General features: G+C 39.4%; 1 protein-coding gene across 1 annotated transcript; it reads right to left on the bottom strand.

Moving 5' to 3' along the window:
• Positions 1-11,418: 11,418 nt before the first annotated feature.
• Positions 11,419-12,273, bottom strand: LOC101686399 (proline-rich protein 23B-like). Its single transcript, XM_045088136.1, has 2 exons — positions 11,834-12,273; positions 11,419-11,626 (listed from the first exon to the last, which is right to left on the bottom strand). The coding sequence occupies exons 1-2, from the start codon at positions 12,196-12,198 to the stop codon at positions 11,419-11,421; spliced, it is 573 nt and encodes a 190-aa protein (XP_044944071.1). The 5' UTR covers positions 12,199-12,273.
• Between the last annotated feature and the right edge of the window lie 4,499 nt (positions 12,274-16,772).

Genomic DNA, 16,772 nt, shown 5'->3' with positions numbered 1-16,772 from the left:
TTGGGGACCCCATTTTATTTTAGTTTTTTTAAAGATTTTATTTATTTATTTGACAGACGGAGATCATAAATAGGCAGGGAGGCAGGCAGAGAGAGGGGGAAGCAGGCTCCCCGCCGAGCAGAGAGCCTGATGTGGGGCTCGATCCCAGGACCCAGAGATCATGACCTGAGCTGAAGGCAGAGGCTTTAACCCACTAAGCCACACAGGTACCCCATGGGGACCCTATTTTAATATCCTGTGAGCCCTGTTTTCTCATCTGTAAATTCAGGATAACAATAGAGGTAGTGGCAGCTTGAATGAAATAAATAAAATCTCAAATAAATAAAATAAAAAAGAAAATCATAAAGAAGAGAAAATACATCTTCGGTACTGTGCTGTATTTCTTGAAAAAAATCCACATGTAAGCGGACTTACACAGTTTAAAGCCATGCTGTTCAAGGGTCAACTGTATATTTATATATATATTTTCTTTACTCATTCATCTATTGATGGACACTTAGGTTGTTTCCATATTTTGTCTACTGCAAATAATGCTACCATGAACATGGAAGTGCAGATGCCTTTTTGGATTAGTGTTTTTGTTTCCTTTGGGAAACAAATACCCAGAAGTGGGATTGCTGGATAATTTGTTAGTTCTATTTCCAATTTTTTGAGGAGTTGCATATTATTTTCCATAGTGGTTGCACCAATTTACATTCCCACCAACAGTACACAAAGGTTCCCTTTTCTCCACATCCTTGCCAATACTTGCTATCACTTTTCTTTTTGATAATAGCCATTCCAACAGGTGTGGGATGATAGCTCATTGTAGTTTTGATTTGCATTTCCCTGATGATTAGTGATGTTGAGCATCTTTTCATGTACCTCTTGGCCATCCATATGTCTTCTTTGGAAAAATATCTGTCCAGGTCCTCTGCCCACTTTTAAATCAAGTTGTTTTTGTTCACTTTTTGGTGTTGAGTTGTGTGAGTTCTTCACATATTTTGGATATTAGCCTCTTATCAGATATGTGATTTGCAAATATTTTCTTCTATTCTGTAGGTTGGCTTTTCACTTTGTTAATGGTTTTCCTTGCTGTGCGGAAGGTTTTTAGTTTCATGTAGTCCCACTTGCTTATTTTTGTTTTTATTGTCTTTTGCTTTTGATATCAAGTTGAAAAAAAAAATCATTGCTAAGACTAATGTCAAGGAGCTTACCACCTATGTGTTTCTTATCAGAGTTTTATGGTTTTAAGTCTTACATTCAAGTCTTTAATCCACTTTGAGTTGACTTTTGTGTATGGTATAAGACATTGGTCCAGTTTCATTCTTTTGCATGTGGCTATCCAGTTTTCCCAACTTCATTTATTAAAGAGATTGTCCTTTCATCATTGGATATTCTTTGCTTCTTTGTCATAAATTAATTGACCAAGAGCACCTGGCTGGCTCAGTCAGTAGAGCAACACTTGATCTTAGTGTTGTGAGTTTGAGCCCTATATCGGGGGTATAGTTTATTTTAAAAAAATAGAACAAAAATAAAAGAAAATAAATTAAGTGACTATATATGCATGGGTTTATTTCTGGGCTCTCTATTCTGTTCCAGGCTCTCTAATGCATTTTCTATGCATTTATTTCTGATTTATGTTTTTAAAAAGATATTTTATTTATTTATCTGACAGGGATCACAAGTAGGCAGAGAGGCAGGCAGAGAGTGAGGGGGAAGCAGGCTCCCGGCTGAGCAGAGAGCCCGACGCAGGGCTCGATCCCAGGACCCTGAGATCATGACCTGAGCGGAAGGCACTGAGCCACCCAGGTGCCCCTATGTGTTTGTTTTTATGCCAATACCATATATTTTGAATTCTACAGCTTTGTAGTATAGTTTGAAATCAGGGAGTGTAATGCCTCCAGCTTCCTGCCCCCCCCCAACCCCACCCCGCGCGCCCCGCCAAATTGCTTTGGCTATTTGGGATCTCTTGTGGTTCCACACAGATTTAAAAATTTTTTGTTTTCTTTCTGTGAAAATACCATTGGTATTTTGATAGAGATTGCATTGAATCTGTGGATTGTTTTGGTTAATATGGGCTTTTTAGTAATATTCAGCACAGAATATCAGCACAGAGTGTCTTTCCACTTATTTGTGTCTTCTGGTGTTTCTTTAATCAGTGTCTTCTAGTTTTCAGTGTACAGGTCTTTCATCTCCTTGGTTAAATAGTCCTAGATACTTTATTCTTTTTGATGCAATTATGAATGGAATTGTTTTCTTCTCTGATTAGTGTATAGAGACACAACTGATTTTTGGAGATGCCTGGGGGGCTCAGTTGTTAAGGGTCTGCCTTCGGCTCGGGTCATGATCCCAGAGTCCTAGGATCAGGCTCCTGCATTCGGCTCCCACATTGGGCTCCCTGCTCAGCAGGAAGCTTGCTTGTCCCCCTCCCACTTCCCTGCTTCTGTTCCCTCTCTCACTGTGCTTTCTCTGTCAAATAAATAAATTAAATCTTAAAAAAAGAAACAAAACTGATTTTTGTATATTGAATTTTTTTTTTTAAGATTTTATTTATTTATTTGACAGAGAGAAATCACAAGTAGTCAGAGAGGCAGGCAGAGAGAGAGAGAGAGGAGGAAGCAGGCTCCCTGCTGAGCAGAGAGCCCGATGCGGGACTCGATCTCAGGACCCTGAGATCATGACCTGAGGCGAAGGCAGCGGCTTAACCCACTGAGCCACCCAGGCGCCCTGTATATTGAATTTTTAAAGAAATATTTTATTTATTTATTTGACAGAGAGAGAGAGAGAGAGAGAGAGATCACAAGTAGGCAGAGAGGCAGGGGGAAGCAGGCTCCCTGCTGAGCAGAGAGCCCGGATGTGGGGCTTGATCCCAGGACCCTGAGGCTATGACCTGAGCCGAAGGCAGAGGCTTACCTCACTGAGCGACCCCTGTATATTGATTTTGTATCCCGAAACTCTTCAGAATTTGTTGATTAGCTCTAATGGTTTTTTGGTAGAGTTTTTTTTGGATTTCCTATATATAATATCATGTCATCTGCAAATGCTGCAGATGCTCTGTCTGGGTCTTTTAATACTATGTTGAAAATAAAGGCAGCAAGAATGGGCATCTTTATCTTGTTGCTGACCTTGAAGGAAAAGCTTTCTGATTTTTCACCAAGTATGATGTTGGCTGTGGCCTTGTCATATATGGCCATTACTCTGTTGAGGTATGTTCTCTCTGTACCCACTTTGTTGAGAGTTTTTTTTTTTTAATCATAAATGGATGTTGAATTTTGTCAGGTGCCTTTTCTGCCTTTCTTGATATGATCATATGATTTCTAATCCTTCATTTTGTTAATGTAGTGCATCACCACCACATTAACAGATTTGCAGATATTGTACCATCCATTTGCATCTCTAGAATAAATCCCATTGAATCATGGTATAAGAACCATTTACATGTTGTTGAATTCAATTTGTTAATTTTTTAAAAAGATTTTATTTATTTATTTGACACACAGAGAGAGATCACAAGTAGGCAGAGAGGCAGGCAGAGAGAAGGGGGGAAGTGGGCTCTGCGGGGCTTGATCCCAGGACCCTGAGATCATTACCCGAGCTGAAGGCAGAGGCTTTAACCCACTGAGCACCCAGGTGCCCCTCAATTTGTTAATGTTTTGTTGAGGATTTTTGCATGTATGTTTATCAGGAATATGGCCTACAATTTTTTTTATAGTGTCCTTGTCTGATTTTGGTATCAATATAATGCTGGCTTCATAAAATGAGTTTGGAAGTTCCCTCTTCTATTTTTTTGAGATAGTTTTTTTTTTAATTAAGTATTTTAATTTATTTATTTTAGAGAGAGAGTGCAGAAGCAGGGGGAGGGAAAGAGGGAGGGGCAGAGGGAGGGAAAGAGGAAGAAGGAGACTCTCCACTGAGCAAGGAGCCCAGTGCGGGCGGTACTCCATCCCAGGACTCCAGGATTCTTACCTGAGCCAAAGGCAGATGTGTAACCAACTGAGCCACCTAGACACCCCTGTTTTTTCAAAGACTTTGAAAAGAATTGGTATTAATTCTTCTTTAAATGTTTGGTAGGATTCATTGGTGCAGTCATCTGATTGTTGACTGCTATTTGTTAGGAGGTTTTTGGTTACTGATTCAATTTCCTTACTAGTAATTGATCTATTCAGATTTTCTATTTCTTCATGATTCAGTCTTGGTAGGTTAAATGTTTCTGGGAATTTATTATTTTTTAAATAGGTTGTCCATTTTCTGGGCCTATAATTGTTCATAGTAGTCTTTCATGATTTTTTTTTTGTTGTTTGTATTTCTGTGGTATCAGTTGTAATGTTTCTTTCACTACTGATTTTATTTATTTGAATCCTCTGTCTTTTTTTTTCTTGGTGAGTCTAGCTAAAGGTTTGTCTATTTTGTTTATCTGTTCAAAAAACAAGTTCTTAGTTTCACTGATCTTTTCTACTGTCTTTAATTTCTATTTCTTTTCTTATTTTTATTTTTTATTCCTTTTATTTCTGCTTTAATCCTTGTTATTGTCTATTTGTTATTTCTACTAACTTTGGGCTTAGGTTATTCTTTTTTATAGTTCCTTGAGGTTAAAGTTAAGTTGTTTATTTGAGATATTTTTTGCTTCTTAATGTATGCATTTATTGCTATGAGCTTTCCTCTTTGAACTGATTTGTTTTCTTATTGTTGCGTTTAAGGAGTTCTTTGTGTATTTTGACTAACAGTTTTTTACCAAATATATCTTTTGCAAATATTTTCTCCCAGTCTGATTTGTCTCCTCATTCACTTGATGGTTAATATAAATATTATTTAAAATATAATATCTAAGACATATTTATTATCTATTAATATTTTTTTAAAAAGATTTTTATTTATTTATTTAACAGACAGAGATCACAAGTAGGCAGAGAAACAGGCAGAGAGAGAGGAGGAAGCAGGCTCCCAGATGAGCAGAGAGCCCGATGCGGGCCTCGATCCCAGAACCCTGGGATCATGACCTGAGCTGAAGGCAGAGGCTTTAACCCACTGAGCCACCCAGGTGCCCTACTATCTATTAATATTATTAATACTATCAATGTCATTAATATCAATTATAACATTAATATTATATAATATAAATATAAGACATATTTATATTTTAATTAAGATTTATATTATATACAAATTATAAATTTATATATCTATACATACACATACTATATATATATATGTTATGCACCACTCTCTTTGTCTTTTTTTTTTTTTAAAGATTTTATTTATTTATTTGACAGAGAGAGATTACAAGTAGGCAGAGAGGCAGGCAGAGAGAGAGAGAGGAGAAAGCAGTCTCCCTGCCGAGCAGAGAGCCCGATGCAGGACTCGATCCCAGGACCCTGAGATCATGACCTTAGCCGAAGGCAGCGGCTTAACCCACTGAGCCACCCAGGCGCCCCTCTCTTTGTCCTTTGTTCTTCTTTTTCCCTTTGCTTTTCAGAACTTCCACCTTGGAATCGCTATCCTTCTGTTTGAAGTACATCATTTAGGATTTCCTTTAGGGAGGGTCTACTGGTGACCCTCTCATTTAGGGTTTTTTTTTTTATTGTTTGTTTAAGTCAAGTTGTCTTTAATTTGCCATCATATATGGAATTCATATAGATCAGAATTGTCCTAATGAACTGGAAAGGATGAGCTATTCAATAACTGATTTGGGGGTAATGACTTTTTTTTTAATTTAATTATTTGACAGAGAGAGATCATAAGTAGGCAAGGAGGCAGGCAGAGAGAGAGGGAAGCAGGCTCCCTGCTGAGAAGAGAGCCCCATGCGGGGCTCCATCCCAGGACCCTGAGATCATGACCTGAGCAGAAGGCAGAGACTTAACCCACTGAGCCACCCAGGCGCCCCTGGGGTAATGACTTTTTATTTGAAAAAATTTAATCCCTATTTCAAACTAAACACAAAAATAAAATCCTAAGAGACTAAATATCTAAGTTGGTAAACATAATTCTTTAAAATTATCAAAAGACCGTAGGAAACTTTTATGATCTTTCCTGGCAAATACTTCTTAAACTGACACAAAAAGTAAAAACTAGAAAAGATTGTGAAATTTCAGCATATGAGAATTACAAAGGTCTGCACAATTAAAAAAACAAGTGATACACTGGAAGAAAATATTTATAGATATAAAACAAATAAAGGATTAGTATCTTGAATATATAAAAAATCCCATATGAATAAGGAAAATTCTAATAGGTGATGGGCATTAAGGAGGGTACTTGATGCAATGATCACTGGATGTTACATGCAACCAATGAATCACTAAATTTTACCTCTGAAACTAATAATAAAAATAAACAAAAAACCCCAAAACCAAAACCAAACCAAACCAAAACAAAAAAGAGCTCCTCCATCCTCTCTGCATAATGATTTCTACTAAAACTCTATGTTCAAACTTCCCAAATTGGCCTTTGGTATTTTGCTTAGGAAATTAAGATGCAATTTTTCTACCTGGAGAAAATGTGATTCTCAGATTTGTTTAGTAATGGACTAAAAAGAGTCAACTTTGAAACTCTAAATTGAAAGCTAAGTGCTCTAATCTAAGTTGTACTTGTGTTTCCCACTGAGAAGGTTAAAGAGATTACATTTGATGAGTGACAAGATGAGAGACAATAAGATTTGCAGTGTAGGGGTGCCTGGGTGGCTCAGTGAGTTGAGCCGCTGCCTTCGGTTCAGGTCATTATCCCAGGGTCCTGGGATCGAGCCCCGCATCGGGCTCTCTGCTCGGCGGGGAGCCTGCTTCCTCCTCTCTCTCTCTCTGCCTGCCTCTCTGCCTGCTTGTCATCTCTCTCTGTCAAATAAATAAATAAAAAATCTTAAAAAAAAAAGATTTGCAGTGTATGAAAGTAAATCTGAAATTATTTTATTTCTTTTAAACTTCTTTTTTAACTTATTCAAGAGAGTAAGGGTGAGAGATCATGAGCAGTGGGGAGTGGGAGAGAGAGAAGCAGACTCCCTCCCATTGAGCAAGGAGCTCCATATGTTGAATCAGGGATCTTGGGATCATGACCTGAGCCAAAGGCAGACGCTTAACCAACTGAGCCAACCAGTCACCGTATCTGAAATTATTATTATTTTTAAAATTATTTTTTATTTTAAATTTATTTTTTATTTTTTCAGCGTAACAGTATTAATTATTTTTGCACCATACCCAGTGCTCCATGCAGTCCGTGCCCTCTCCAATACCCACCACCCAGTTCCTCTAACCTCCCACTCCTCGCCCCTTCAAAGCCCTCAGGTTGTTTTTCAGAGTCCATAGTCTCTCATGGTTCACCTCCCCTTCCACTGAATTTATTTTTTATCTTTTTTTTTAAAAAAAGATTTTATTTACTCATTTTAGAGAAAGAAAGAGCGAAAGCATGAGGGGGCCAGAGGGAGAAGGAAAAGCAGGCTCCTTGCTAAGCAGGGAGCCCAATGCGGGACTTGATCTCAGGACCCTGAGGTCATGACCCCGAGCTGAAGGCAGATGCTCAACGGACTGAGCCACCCAGGTGCCCCTGAAATTATTTTTTAAGTATTATGCCCATTCACATGAAAAGTTGCATTCATTATTTTACCAGTAACTGGGAAATTGCTTTTTTAAAAAATGAGATACCATTTGCAAACAGTTTAAAATTTGGTGATCCAGTATGGTGAAAGACTGCTAGAGGCTGTTTAAATTGTTACAACCACTCTAGAGAACAATTTGTATATATCATATAAAACTGTAAATGTACATCTCATACCACCCATAAATACAATCTCTAGGGATATTTCCTATAGGAACTCTTCCTCAGGTGCATAAGATAACAAGTGTAAGAATATTTACTACGGTATGTAACATTAAAAACTGTGACCACAAATATCCATTAATATATTAATGAATAAAATATCATATATTCATATGATGGAAACTGAAACCTTTAGGAGAAATGAACCATATATATATATACAGTTGACCCTTGAACAGTGACATTAGGGTTGCCAACCCCCACGCAGTCAGAAATCTGTGTATAACTTTGATTCCCCCCAAACTTAACTAATAGCCTCCTTTTGACTGGAAGCCTTGCTGATGACATAAACAGTCAATTTAATACATATTGTGTACATTATATGTATTATATACTGTATTGGTATAATAAAGTGAGCTAGAGAAAAGAAAATGCAATTGTGAAAATCATAAGGAGAAAAAGTACATTTATAGTACTCTATTCTATTTATTGGGAAAAAAACTCACATGTAAGTGGACTTGTGCAGTTCAAACCATGTTATTCAAGGGTCAATTCTATTTATGAAGGATGATTTCTAAGCTAAGTGGAGGGAAAAAATAAACTGAAGAATGTGATGGTAGTTACATAAATTTAATTATTCTTAAACATAAATATTGATTATTTATATCTATACCTGTGTACATGTAACATTCATATATTGACTAGAATGATACCCTTGACTAGAAAGATGCCCAGAATCCTCTGGGAATGGGGGGAGGGAACAGGAAATGGAGATCAAAGGATATGATTTCATTATCTGCAATAATTTATTTTCTTTGTAGGAAAAAAGACATTAAGGAAATAAGAACTCAGAAATAAGAGCTGCCAAATTTGGGTGGTGGGCCCATAAGCATGAAAAAAATGCATAATAATATATTATACCAAATGTCTATGCTGTGAAGCTTAGTGCTTTTTACTGAGTAGCTGTTCTTCTCACCCTGAGGAGAAATCAAGGCAAAGCCCAGGCTGCCATGAAATTCAGAAATGCATATTTGAGGAGAAGATATTTGCAAATGACATATCTGATAAAAGGTTAGTATCCAAAATATATCAAGATCTTATAAAACTCAATACCCAAAAAACAAATAATCTGATTTTAAAAGGGCAGAAGACATGAATACACATTTTCAAAGAAAACATCCAGATGCCTAACAGACACATGAAAAGATGATCACATCACTTATCAGGGAAATGCAAGTCAAAACCACTAGGAAGTATCACCTCACATCTGTTACAATGGCTACAATCAGCAACATAAGAAACAACAATTTTGGTGAGGATGTGGAGGAAAAAAAACCCCTTTTATACTGTTGATGGGAATGCAAACTGGTGTAGTGTAGCCACTGTGGAAAAGAGCATGGAGTGTCCTCAAAAGTTTAAAAAAAAGAATGACCCTGTGATCCAGCAGTCACACTGCTAGGTATTTACCCAAAGAATACAAAAATACTAATTGAAAGGGGCACACACACCTTGACGTTTATAGCAGCATTACCTACAATAGCCAAATTATGGAAACAGCCCATCTGTCCATCAACTGATGAATGGATAAAGGAGATGTGGTGTATATATACAATGAAATATTATTCAGCCATAAAAAGACTGAAGTCTTGCCATTTGCAATGACATGGAAGTAGCTGGAGAGTATTATGATAAATTAAAAAAGTCAGAAAAAGACAAATACCATACAATTTCAATCGTATGTGGAATTTAAGAAACGAAACATACGGGACGCCTGGGTGGCTCACTTGGTTGGATGACTGCCTTCGGCTCAGGTCACGATCCCCGACTGCTGGGATCGAGTCCCACATCAGGTTCCCAGCTCCATGGGGAGTCTGCTTCTCCCTCTGACCTTCTCCTCGCTCATGCTCTTTCTCACTGTCTCTCTCTCAAATAAATAAATAAAATCTTTAAAAAAAAATAAAATAAATTAAAAAAAAGAAACGAAACATACGAACAAAGGGGAAAAAAAAGAATCAAACCAAAAAACAGACTCTTTATAGACAACAGGCTGATGGTTATCAGAAGAGGGATGAGTGGGGAATGGGGTAATTGGTAATGGGGAGTGTACTTGTGATGAGCACAACGTGATGTATGAAGTTCTGAATCACTATGTTGTACACCTGAAACTAATACTATGCAGTATGTTAACTGGAATTTAAATAAAAACTTGAAAAAAAATACCCACTTGATTGTTAAACTACAGGGGAATATGACATTGTACAGTTGGCTTCTGGGGTGAAACAATGTCCTAGCTTCTCCTTTCCTCCTTCCATTAAATATAATTCTCACTGTTTTTTTTCCAATTCCAAATTTAGAAATATTTTCCAAAGTCCAATGTATTACATTTGTGTGCCATTTATTCATTTATTTATTTAGTAGGCATTTATCTTGATTGACTAGGTCCAGGGAAAGGAGTTTGGAAAGCAAGAAGAAAGAGAAAGATAAAATTGGTGATCATACTTTACCCAAATACCTAAGACCCATATGAAGATGATTACAATTTTTTTTATTGCTAGTCATAACTAAAGATCAGAATAAATTGAGATGAATGTTATGCTAAATAGAATCAAAATTATGATGTTGTGGTTGGTGGTCTGATGCACCACCCAGATTCCTCTTCAATGAGAATTGTTCCATAAGTGCTAGGAGGGTTATGGACAGACAGCCTTCAGCTATGATCCCCTTTAGAGACTGTCTTAGCTGAAGAAAGTGGTCTTGCCTTGGTCTATGATTCTTCCCTGGTACCTCACACCCAATGGTGCCAATGGTGTGATGATGATGAGGGAGTTGGGCTATTTTAGCCTTACCTGGGACAACTCTGACCAGTCATTTTAACTCCAGAGCTCCCAAAGAAGTTGCTGAGGCTGTCACTGGATCTGCAGCACTTCAACTTACCCCTCTCTCCCTGCTGTTTACTTGTCATCTTCTTCACAAAGCTCTTCTTAATAAGTATTGTGCATACTAAAAATAAAAAAAAAAAATTGGTGATCAGAAGCACCTCCAAGGACACTGGGGAATTCATACAGGCAAATTCACAATTATAAAGGGAAGGAAAAACAATGTGAAATGGTGAGAAAGGAGAGATGCATTGGGAAGTGATGGGAAAAGGGGATACACTGGGGGGTGGGGAATGACATGAATTTGAAGCAAGAGTAGGGGTAAAATAAATACAGGATTGGCTGAAGACAACAGAGGTGGAAGAAACAGTCCACACAGCAAGCACAGGCAAAGGATCTAAAAATCCATCTTTGGCTATATGTGGTCTATCCTCTGTGCTAAAGGTCCTTACCAGAAGTAATCTATCTATCATCTATCTGTCGATCTATCTATCCATCCTTGTCTGCTACTGATCAAGGCATTTTATTTTATTTTTTAAAATATTTTATTTATTTATTTGACACACAGAGAAAGATCACAAGTCAGCAGAGAGGTGGGCAGAGAGAGGGAGAGAGGAGGAAGCAGGCTCCCTGCTGAACAGACAGCCCAATGCTGGGCTCAGCCCCAGGACCTTGAGACCATACTTGAGTTGAAGGAAGAGGCTTAACCCATTGAGCCACCCAAGCGCCCTGATAAAGGCATTTTAGCTAAAAACCAAACCCGCAGCTGCCGGGTCCCTACGATGAAGATGTTCCATCTTTGATCGGTGGCACGTGCTCAGAGTGTGTCATGGAGGATCACTAGTTCCTGAAGCCAGCTGGCGGTAGGTTGTGGGAGCAGTTCATTCCTGGAATAGGCACCTCCGGGGCGCGCGTGGGAGCCTGGGCTCCGAGAGGGAGGTAGAGGTTGGAGTGGCGAGTTGGGGAATGGCTCCAGAAGGTGGGCGTCCAGGTTGAAGTAGCGGAGAGGAGAGCGGCTCCTTGGACTAGGGGTGGGGGCCCAAGGCCAGGCACCGGGTGTGGGGCCCTGCGGGTGGGGGCTGACCACCCTTGCAGCGCAGGGGCGGAGCCCAGGTACGGCGGAACCCGCTACAGGGTCCATCCGAGGCGGCAGGAACTCGCGGTCGGTGTCTTCCTCATAAGCCTCTGCTTGGGCGGCCATCTCTGGGGCAGAAACTCAGAAGAGGCCCCGCTCGACGGCGACGTCGTGCTCGGGCGCGCTCGGGAACGCGCCCCGTTCCAGGCTGGCAGGCGAGTGGCCCTGCCCTCCGGAGCGCAGGAGAGCCTCGGGGACCAGCACGAGGGTGAGCTCTCCGACGGTCACTTGCAGGGCAGACGTCGGCTCGGGCTCCAGCACCAGGTCTACGTCGTCCAGGAGCAGCTGCAGGGCACAGCCGGTGGCCAGGACCACCACGGAGGTGAGTGTGTCCGCGGCCAGGGACCCCTCCAGGCCCGCGGGCTGCTGGGTTCTGCGGCGCTTGGCAGGGCGGGGTCCTCTTGGCGGCGGTCCCCAGCAGGACTCGGGGTAGGCGCTGGGGCTGCGAGGCCAGCTGCCCATCACCCGGACAGCGCTGCGGGCGGCGCTCTCGGGGCCTGGCGGCGGTGTGAGGGACCGGGTCCTGCACGCTGTGACAGGTCTCGACGACGACAGGTGAGGCGGCGGGAGCGGCGGAGCGCGGTACCCCGGGTGACGCAGAGAGAGAGAGAGTGCCTGGAGTTCTGGGGGCGCCTCCTGGGGCCGGAGTCCTGGGGTTCTGGAGCGCAGCCCCGGACTTCTGGCTTCAGAATCTGAAAGTCCTCCCGCGGACTGGTCAGCACTGCATTATTGGTAGGAGAAGTCAGGTGACTCGAGGGACCCTCTCAATATAAACCCCTCCTTCTGCCAAAGGGCAATAGGTTTAGTACAGCTCAACAGCAGAGTTTTGTTTTGCTGCTTTTAAATTAAAAAAAAAAAGTTTTATGTAAAAAAAAGATTTTATGTATTTGACAGAGAGCACAAAGTGCGCAGAAGGAGAGGGAGAAGCAGGCTCTTCTCTGAGCAGGGAACCCAATGCGGGGCTGGATCTCAGGACGCTGGCTTCATGACCAAGGCAGACGCTTAACGATGGAGCCACCCAGGCGCCCCATAGCAGGGTTTTTTTTTTTTTTTTAAGACAATGTAGATACTTCTAGGATATCCTTATGGGGGTTATTGCTTTTATTCTTGGCCAGAGCGGGGATGTGGGGAGGTGGGTAACCAAAATACAGAATCAAAAAGTATTTGCTTACTCTAAGAAGTAATCTAGATCTAATGTCCTCTAAGTTTTTTGTTTTTTGTTTTTTTTTTTTTTTACAGATTTTATTTATTTATTTGACAGAAATTACAAGTAAGCAGAGAGGCAGGCAGAGAGAGGGTGGAGGCAGACTCCCTGCCGAGCAGGGAGCCCAATGCGGGGGCTCTCAGTACCCTAAATCATGACCTGAGCTGAAGGCAGAGGCTTTAACACACTGAGCCACCCAGGGGCCCCTCCTCTAAAGACTTTGAAAAGCCTTTACTTCATCATAGATCACTGTTTCCCTGCGTCCCTTACATGGTTTTTGGAATTCATCAGGAGAGAAGTTAGAAATCCTAATTTTCTGTGATAAAAAAGCTTAAAAAAAATCAAGTGAAACTTTAAAAAAAATTTTAACTGCAGTCTTTTGCTTGGAGGTCAGACTGTGGTAATGATTAATAACAGTAGCAAAAATATATCAAAAGGTTAACTTTTTATTTTCAGACTTGCTGCCTGACTTCTATTATACTGTTTAAAAAATTAGATTATTCAGTCCTCATTAGTGGAACTCATAGATAAGAAGGGAAAGTTGAGAAAATGAAATTCTTGGTTTGTGTTGGATTTGGGATTTAAAAACCAACACATTTAATTTTAAAACAGAGGTCTTTGACTTTTACCTATGTATTTATGGCAAAAACCCTCAATGGGTAATTGCTAGGTAGTAGTGTGTGGCACCCTAACAATAATAGTTCATGCCAAACTGCTTTCTTAAGTAGTTGTCCTATTTTGTATTTCTGTGAACAGTGGGTAAGAATTTCCTCTGCACCACATTGTTGCTAACACTTACCATAGTCAGATTTCTGAACATTTTCCAATCTGATGATGTGAAATGATATCATGTATTTATATTGTATTTCTTTGACTACTCAGTTGGTCATGTTTTTATATACATATATGGGCCATTCATGTCACATCTTCTGTGTGATGAGTGTTTATGTTTTTGCCTTTTTTGATGTTATTGAGTTTTGGAACTTCTTTTTTATTGATATGTGTTGAAATGATTTTTTCCTATTTGTTTCCCTTGCCTGAGGGGACAGATCAAGAAAAAGTACTGCTAAGGCCAATGTTCAAGAGTTTACCACCTCTGTTGGTTTGTTTGTTTTAGGAGTTTTATGGTTTCAGTTCTTACATTTAGGTATTTAATCCATTTTGAGTTTATTTTTGTTTGTGGCCTAAGAAAGTTTCATTTTTCTTCATATAGTTGTCCAGTTTCTCCAGAAGTATTTATTGAAGAGGCTGTCTTTTTCCCCATTGTATATTCTTTCCTCCTTTGTCATAGATTAATTGATTATATAAGTGTGGATTTATTTCTGGGCTCTTAATTCTGTTCTATTGATATATGTGTCCTTTTTTGTGCCAGTACCATATTATTTTGATTATCATGTCTTTGTAATATAGTTTGAAACCTGGGATTGTGATTCCTCGAGCTTTGTCTTTTTCTTCCTCAAGTTTGCTTTGGCTATTCAGGGCCTTTTGTGCTTCCATACAAATTTTATGATTTTTTTGTTCTAGTTCTGTAAAAAGTACTACTGGTATTTTGATAAGCATTGTATGAAATCTGTAGATTGTTTTGAGTAGTATGGATATTTTAACAATATTAATTTGTCCAATTGATGAGCTTGGTTTATCTTTTCATTTATTTGTGTCATCTTCAAGTTCTTTTGCCAGGTCTCCAATGGACATCACAGATATATTCAGAACATTCCATCCCAAAGCAACAGAATACACATTCTTCTCTACTGGACTTGGAACAGTCTCCAGAATAAATCACATCCTGGGTCACAAATCAGGTCTCAACTGGTACCAAAAGATTAGGATCATTCCCTGCATATTTCCAGACCACAGTGCTCTGAAGCTAGAACTCAATCACAAGAGGAAATTTGGAAAGAACTCAAATACATGGAGGCTAAAGAGCATCCTACTAAAGAATGAATGGGTCAGGAAATTAAAGAAGAATTAAAAAAAATCATGGAAACAAATGATAATGAAAACACAATGGGGGACACAGCAAAGGTGGTCCTGAGAGGAAAATATATAGCAATACAAGCCTTTTTCAAGAAACAAGAAAGGTTTCAAGTACGCAACCTAACCCTACACCTAAAGGAGCTGGAGAAAGAACAACAAAGAAAGGCTAAAACCAGCAGGAGAAGAGAAATCATAAAGATCAGAGCAGATATCAATGAAATAGAAACAAACAAATCAAAAAAACCCCACAATAGAACAGATCTACAAAACTAGGAGCTGGTTTTTTGAAAGAATTAATAAGATTGATAAACTCCTGGCCAGAGTTATCAAAAAGAAAAGAGAAAGGACCCACATTAATAAAATCATGCATGAAAGAGGAGAGATCACAACCAACACCAAAGAAATACAAACAATTATAAGAACATATTATGAGCAACTATACACCAGCAAATTTGGCAATCTGGAAGAAATGGATACATTCCTAGAGACATATAAATTACCAACACTGAACCAGGAAGACATAGAAAACCTGAACAGACCCATAACCAGTAAGAAGATTGAAGCAGTCATCCAAAATCTCTAAACAAACAAGAGCCCAGGGCCAGATGGCTTCCCAGGGGAATTCTACCAAGTATTTAAAGAAGAATTAATTCCTATTCTCCTGAAACTGTTCCAAAAAATAGAAATGGAAGGAAAACTTCCAAACTCATTTGATTAGCCAGCATTATCTTGATCCCAAAACCAGACAAACACCCCAACCTAAAGGAGAATTACAGACCAATATCCTTGATGAACACAGATGCGAAAATTCTCACCAAAATACTAGCCAATAGGATCCAACAGCACTTTAAAAGGATTATTCACCGTGAGCAAGTGGGATTTATTCCAGGGCTGCAAGGTTGGTTCAACATCTGCAAATCAATCAATGTGGATACAATACATTAATAAAAGAAAGAACAAGAACCACATGATACTCTCAATAGATGCTGAAAAAGCATTTGACAAAGTACAGCATCCTTTCTTGATCAAAACTCTTCACAGTGTAGGGATAGAGGGTACATACCTCAGTATCATCAAAGCCATCTATGAAAAACCCACATGAAAATCATTCTCAATGGAGAAAAACTGAGAGATTTTCTGCTAAGGTCAGGAACATGGCAGGGATGTCCATTATCACCACTGCTATTCAACATAGTGCTAAAAGTCCTAGCCTCAGCAATTAGACAACAAAAAGAAATTAAAGGCATCCAAATTGGCAAAGAAGAAGTCAAACTCTCACTCTTTGCAGATGGTATGATACTTTATGTGAAAAACTCAAGTTCTTTCGTCAGGTCTGTCACCTGCTTGATTAAGTTTATCCCTAGGTATTTTACTCTTTTTGGTGCAATTGTAAACAAGATCATTTTCTCAATTTCTCTTTCTGCTACTTTGTTATTAGTGTATAGAAACACAGCTAATATACAGACTTCTGTATATTAGTTTGTACTCTGCAACTTAATGGAACTCATTTATTAGTTCTAATAGTTTATTTTGGTCAAGTCTTTAGGGTTTTTTTAAACATATGGTATCATGTCATTTGCAAATAGTAACAATTTTACTTCTACACCATTTAAAAAATATTTTTATTTTACTTATTTTTAAAAGGATTTTATTTATTTATTTGACAGGGAGAGAGAGAGAGAGAATACACACAAGCAGGCAGAGCTGCAGGTTGAGGGAGAGGGAGAAGCAGGCTCCAGGTGAGCACAGAGCCCCATGTGGGGCTTTATCTCAGGACCCTGGTATCATGACCTGAGCAGAGGCAGCCACTTAAGGAGTGGAGCCATCCAGGCACCCTCTTCCACACCCTTTTGAA

Source organism: Mustela putorius, unplaced genomic scaffold, assembly GCF_011764305.1.
Source record: "Mustela putorius furo isolate JIRA1106 unplaced genomic scaffold, ASM1176430v1.1 tig00003834_pilon_pilon_pilon, whole genome shotgun sequence".
Taxonomy (NCBI): Eukaryota; Metazoa; Chordata; class Mammalia; order Carnivora; family Mustelidae; genus Mustela; species Mustela putorius.
This window is presented reverse-complemented; position numbering and strand designations above follow the sequence as displayed.

Bases quoted from the DNA above. Each gene is read 5' to 3' on its own strand.
- LOC101686399 (XM_045088136.1), bottom strand. From the start codon at position 12,198: ATGGGCAGCTGGCCTCGCAGCCCCAGCGCCTACCCCGAGTCCTGCTGG. The intron at 11,627-11,833 runs GCGGGGCCTCTT...CCCCACCCCTAG, and splicing joins GAGCACGACGTCGCCGTCGA to TCCAAGGAGCCGCTCTCCTC.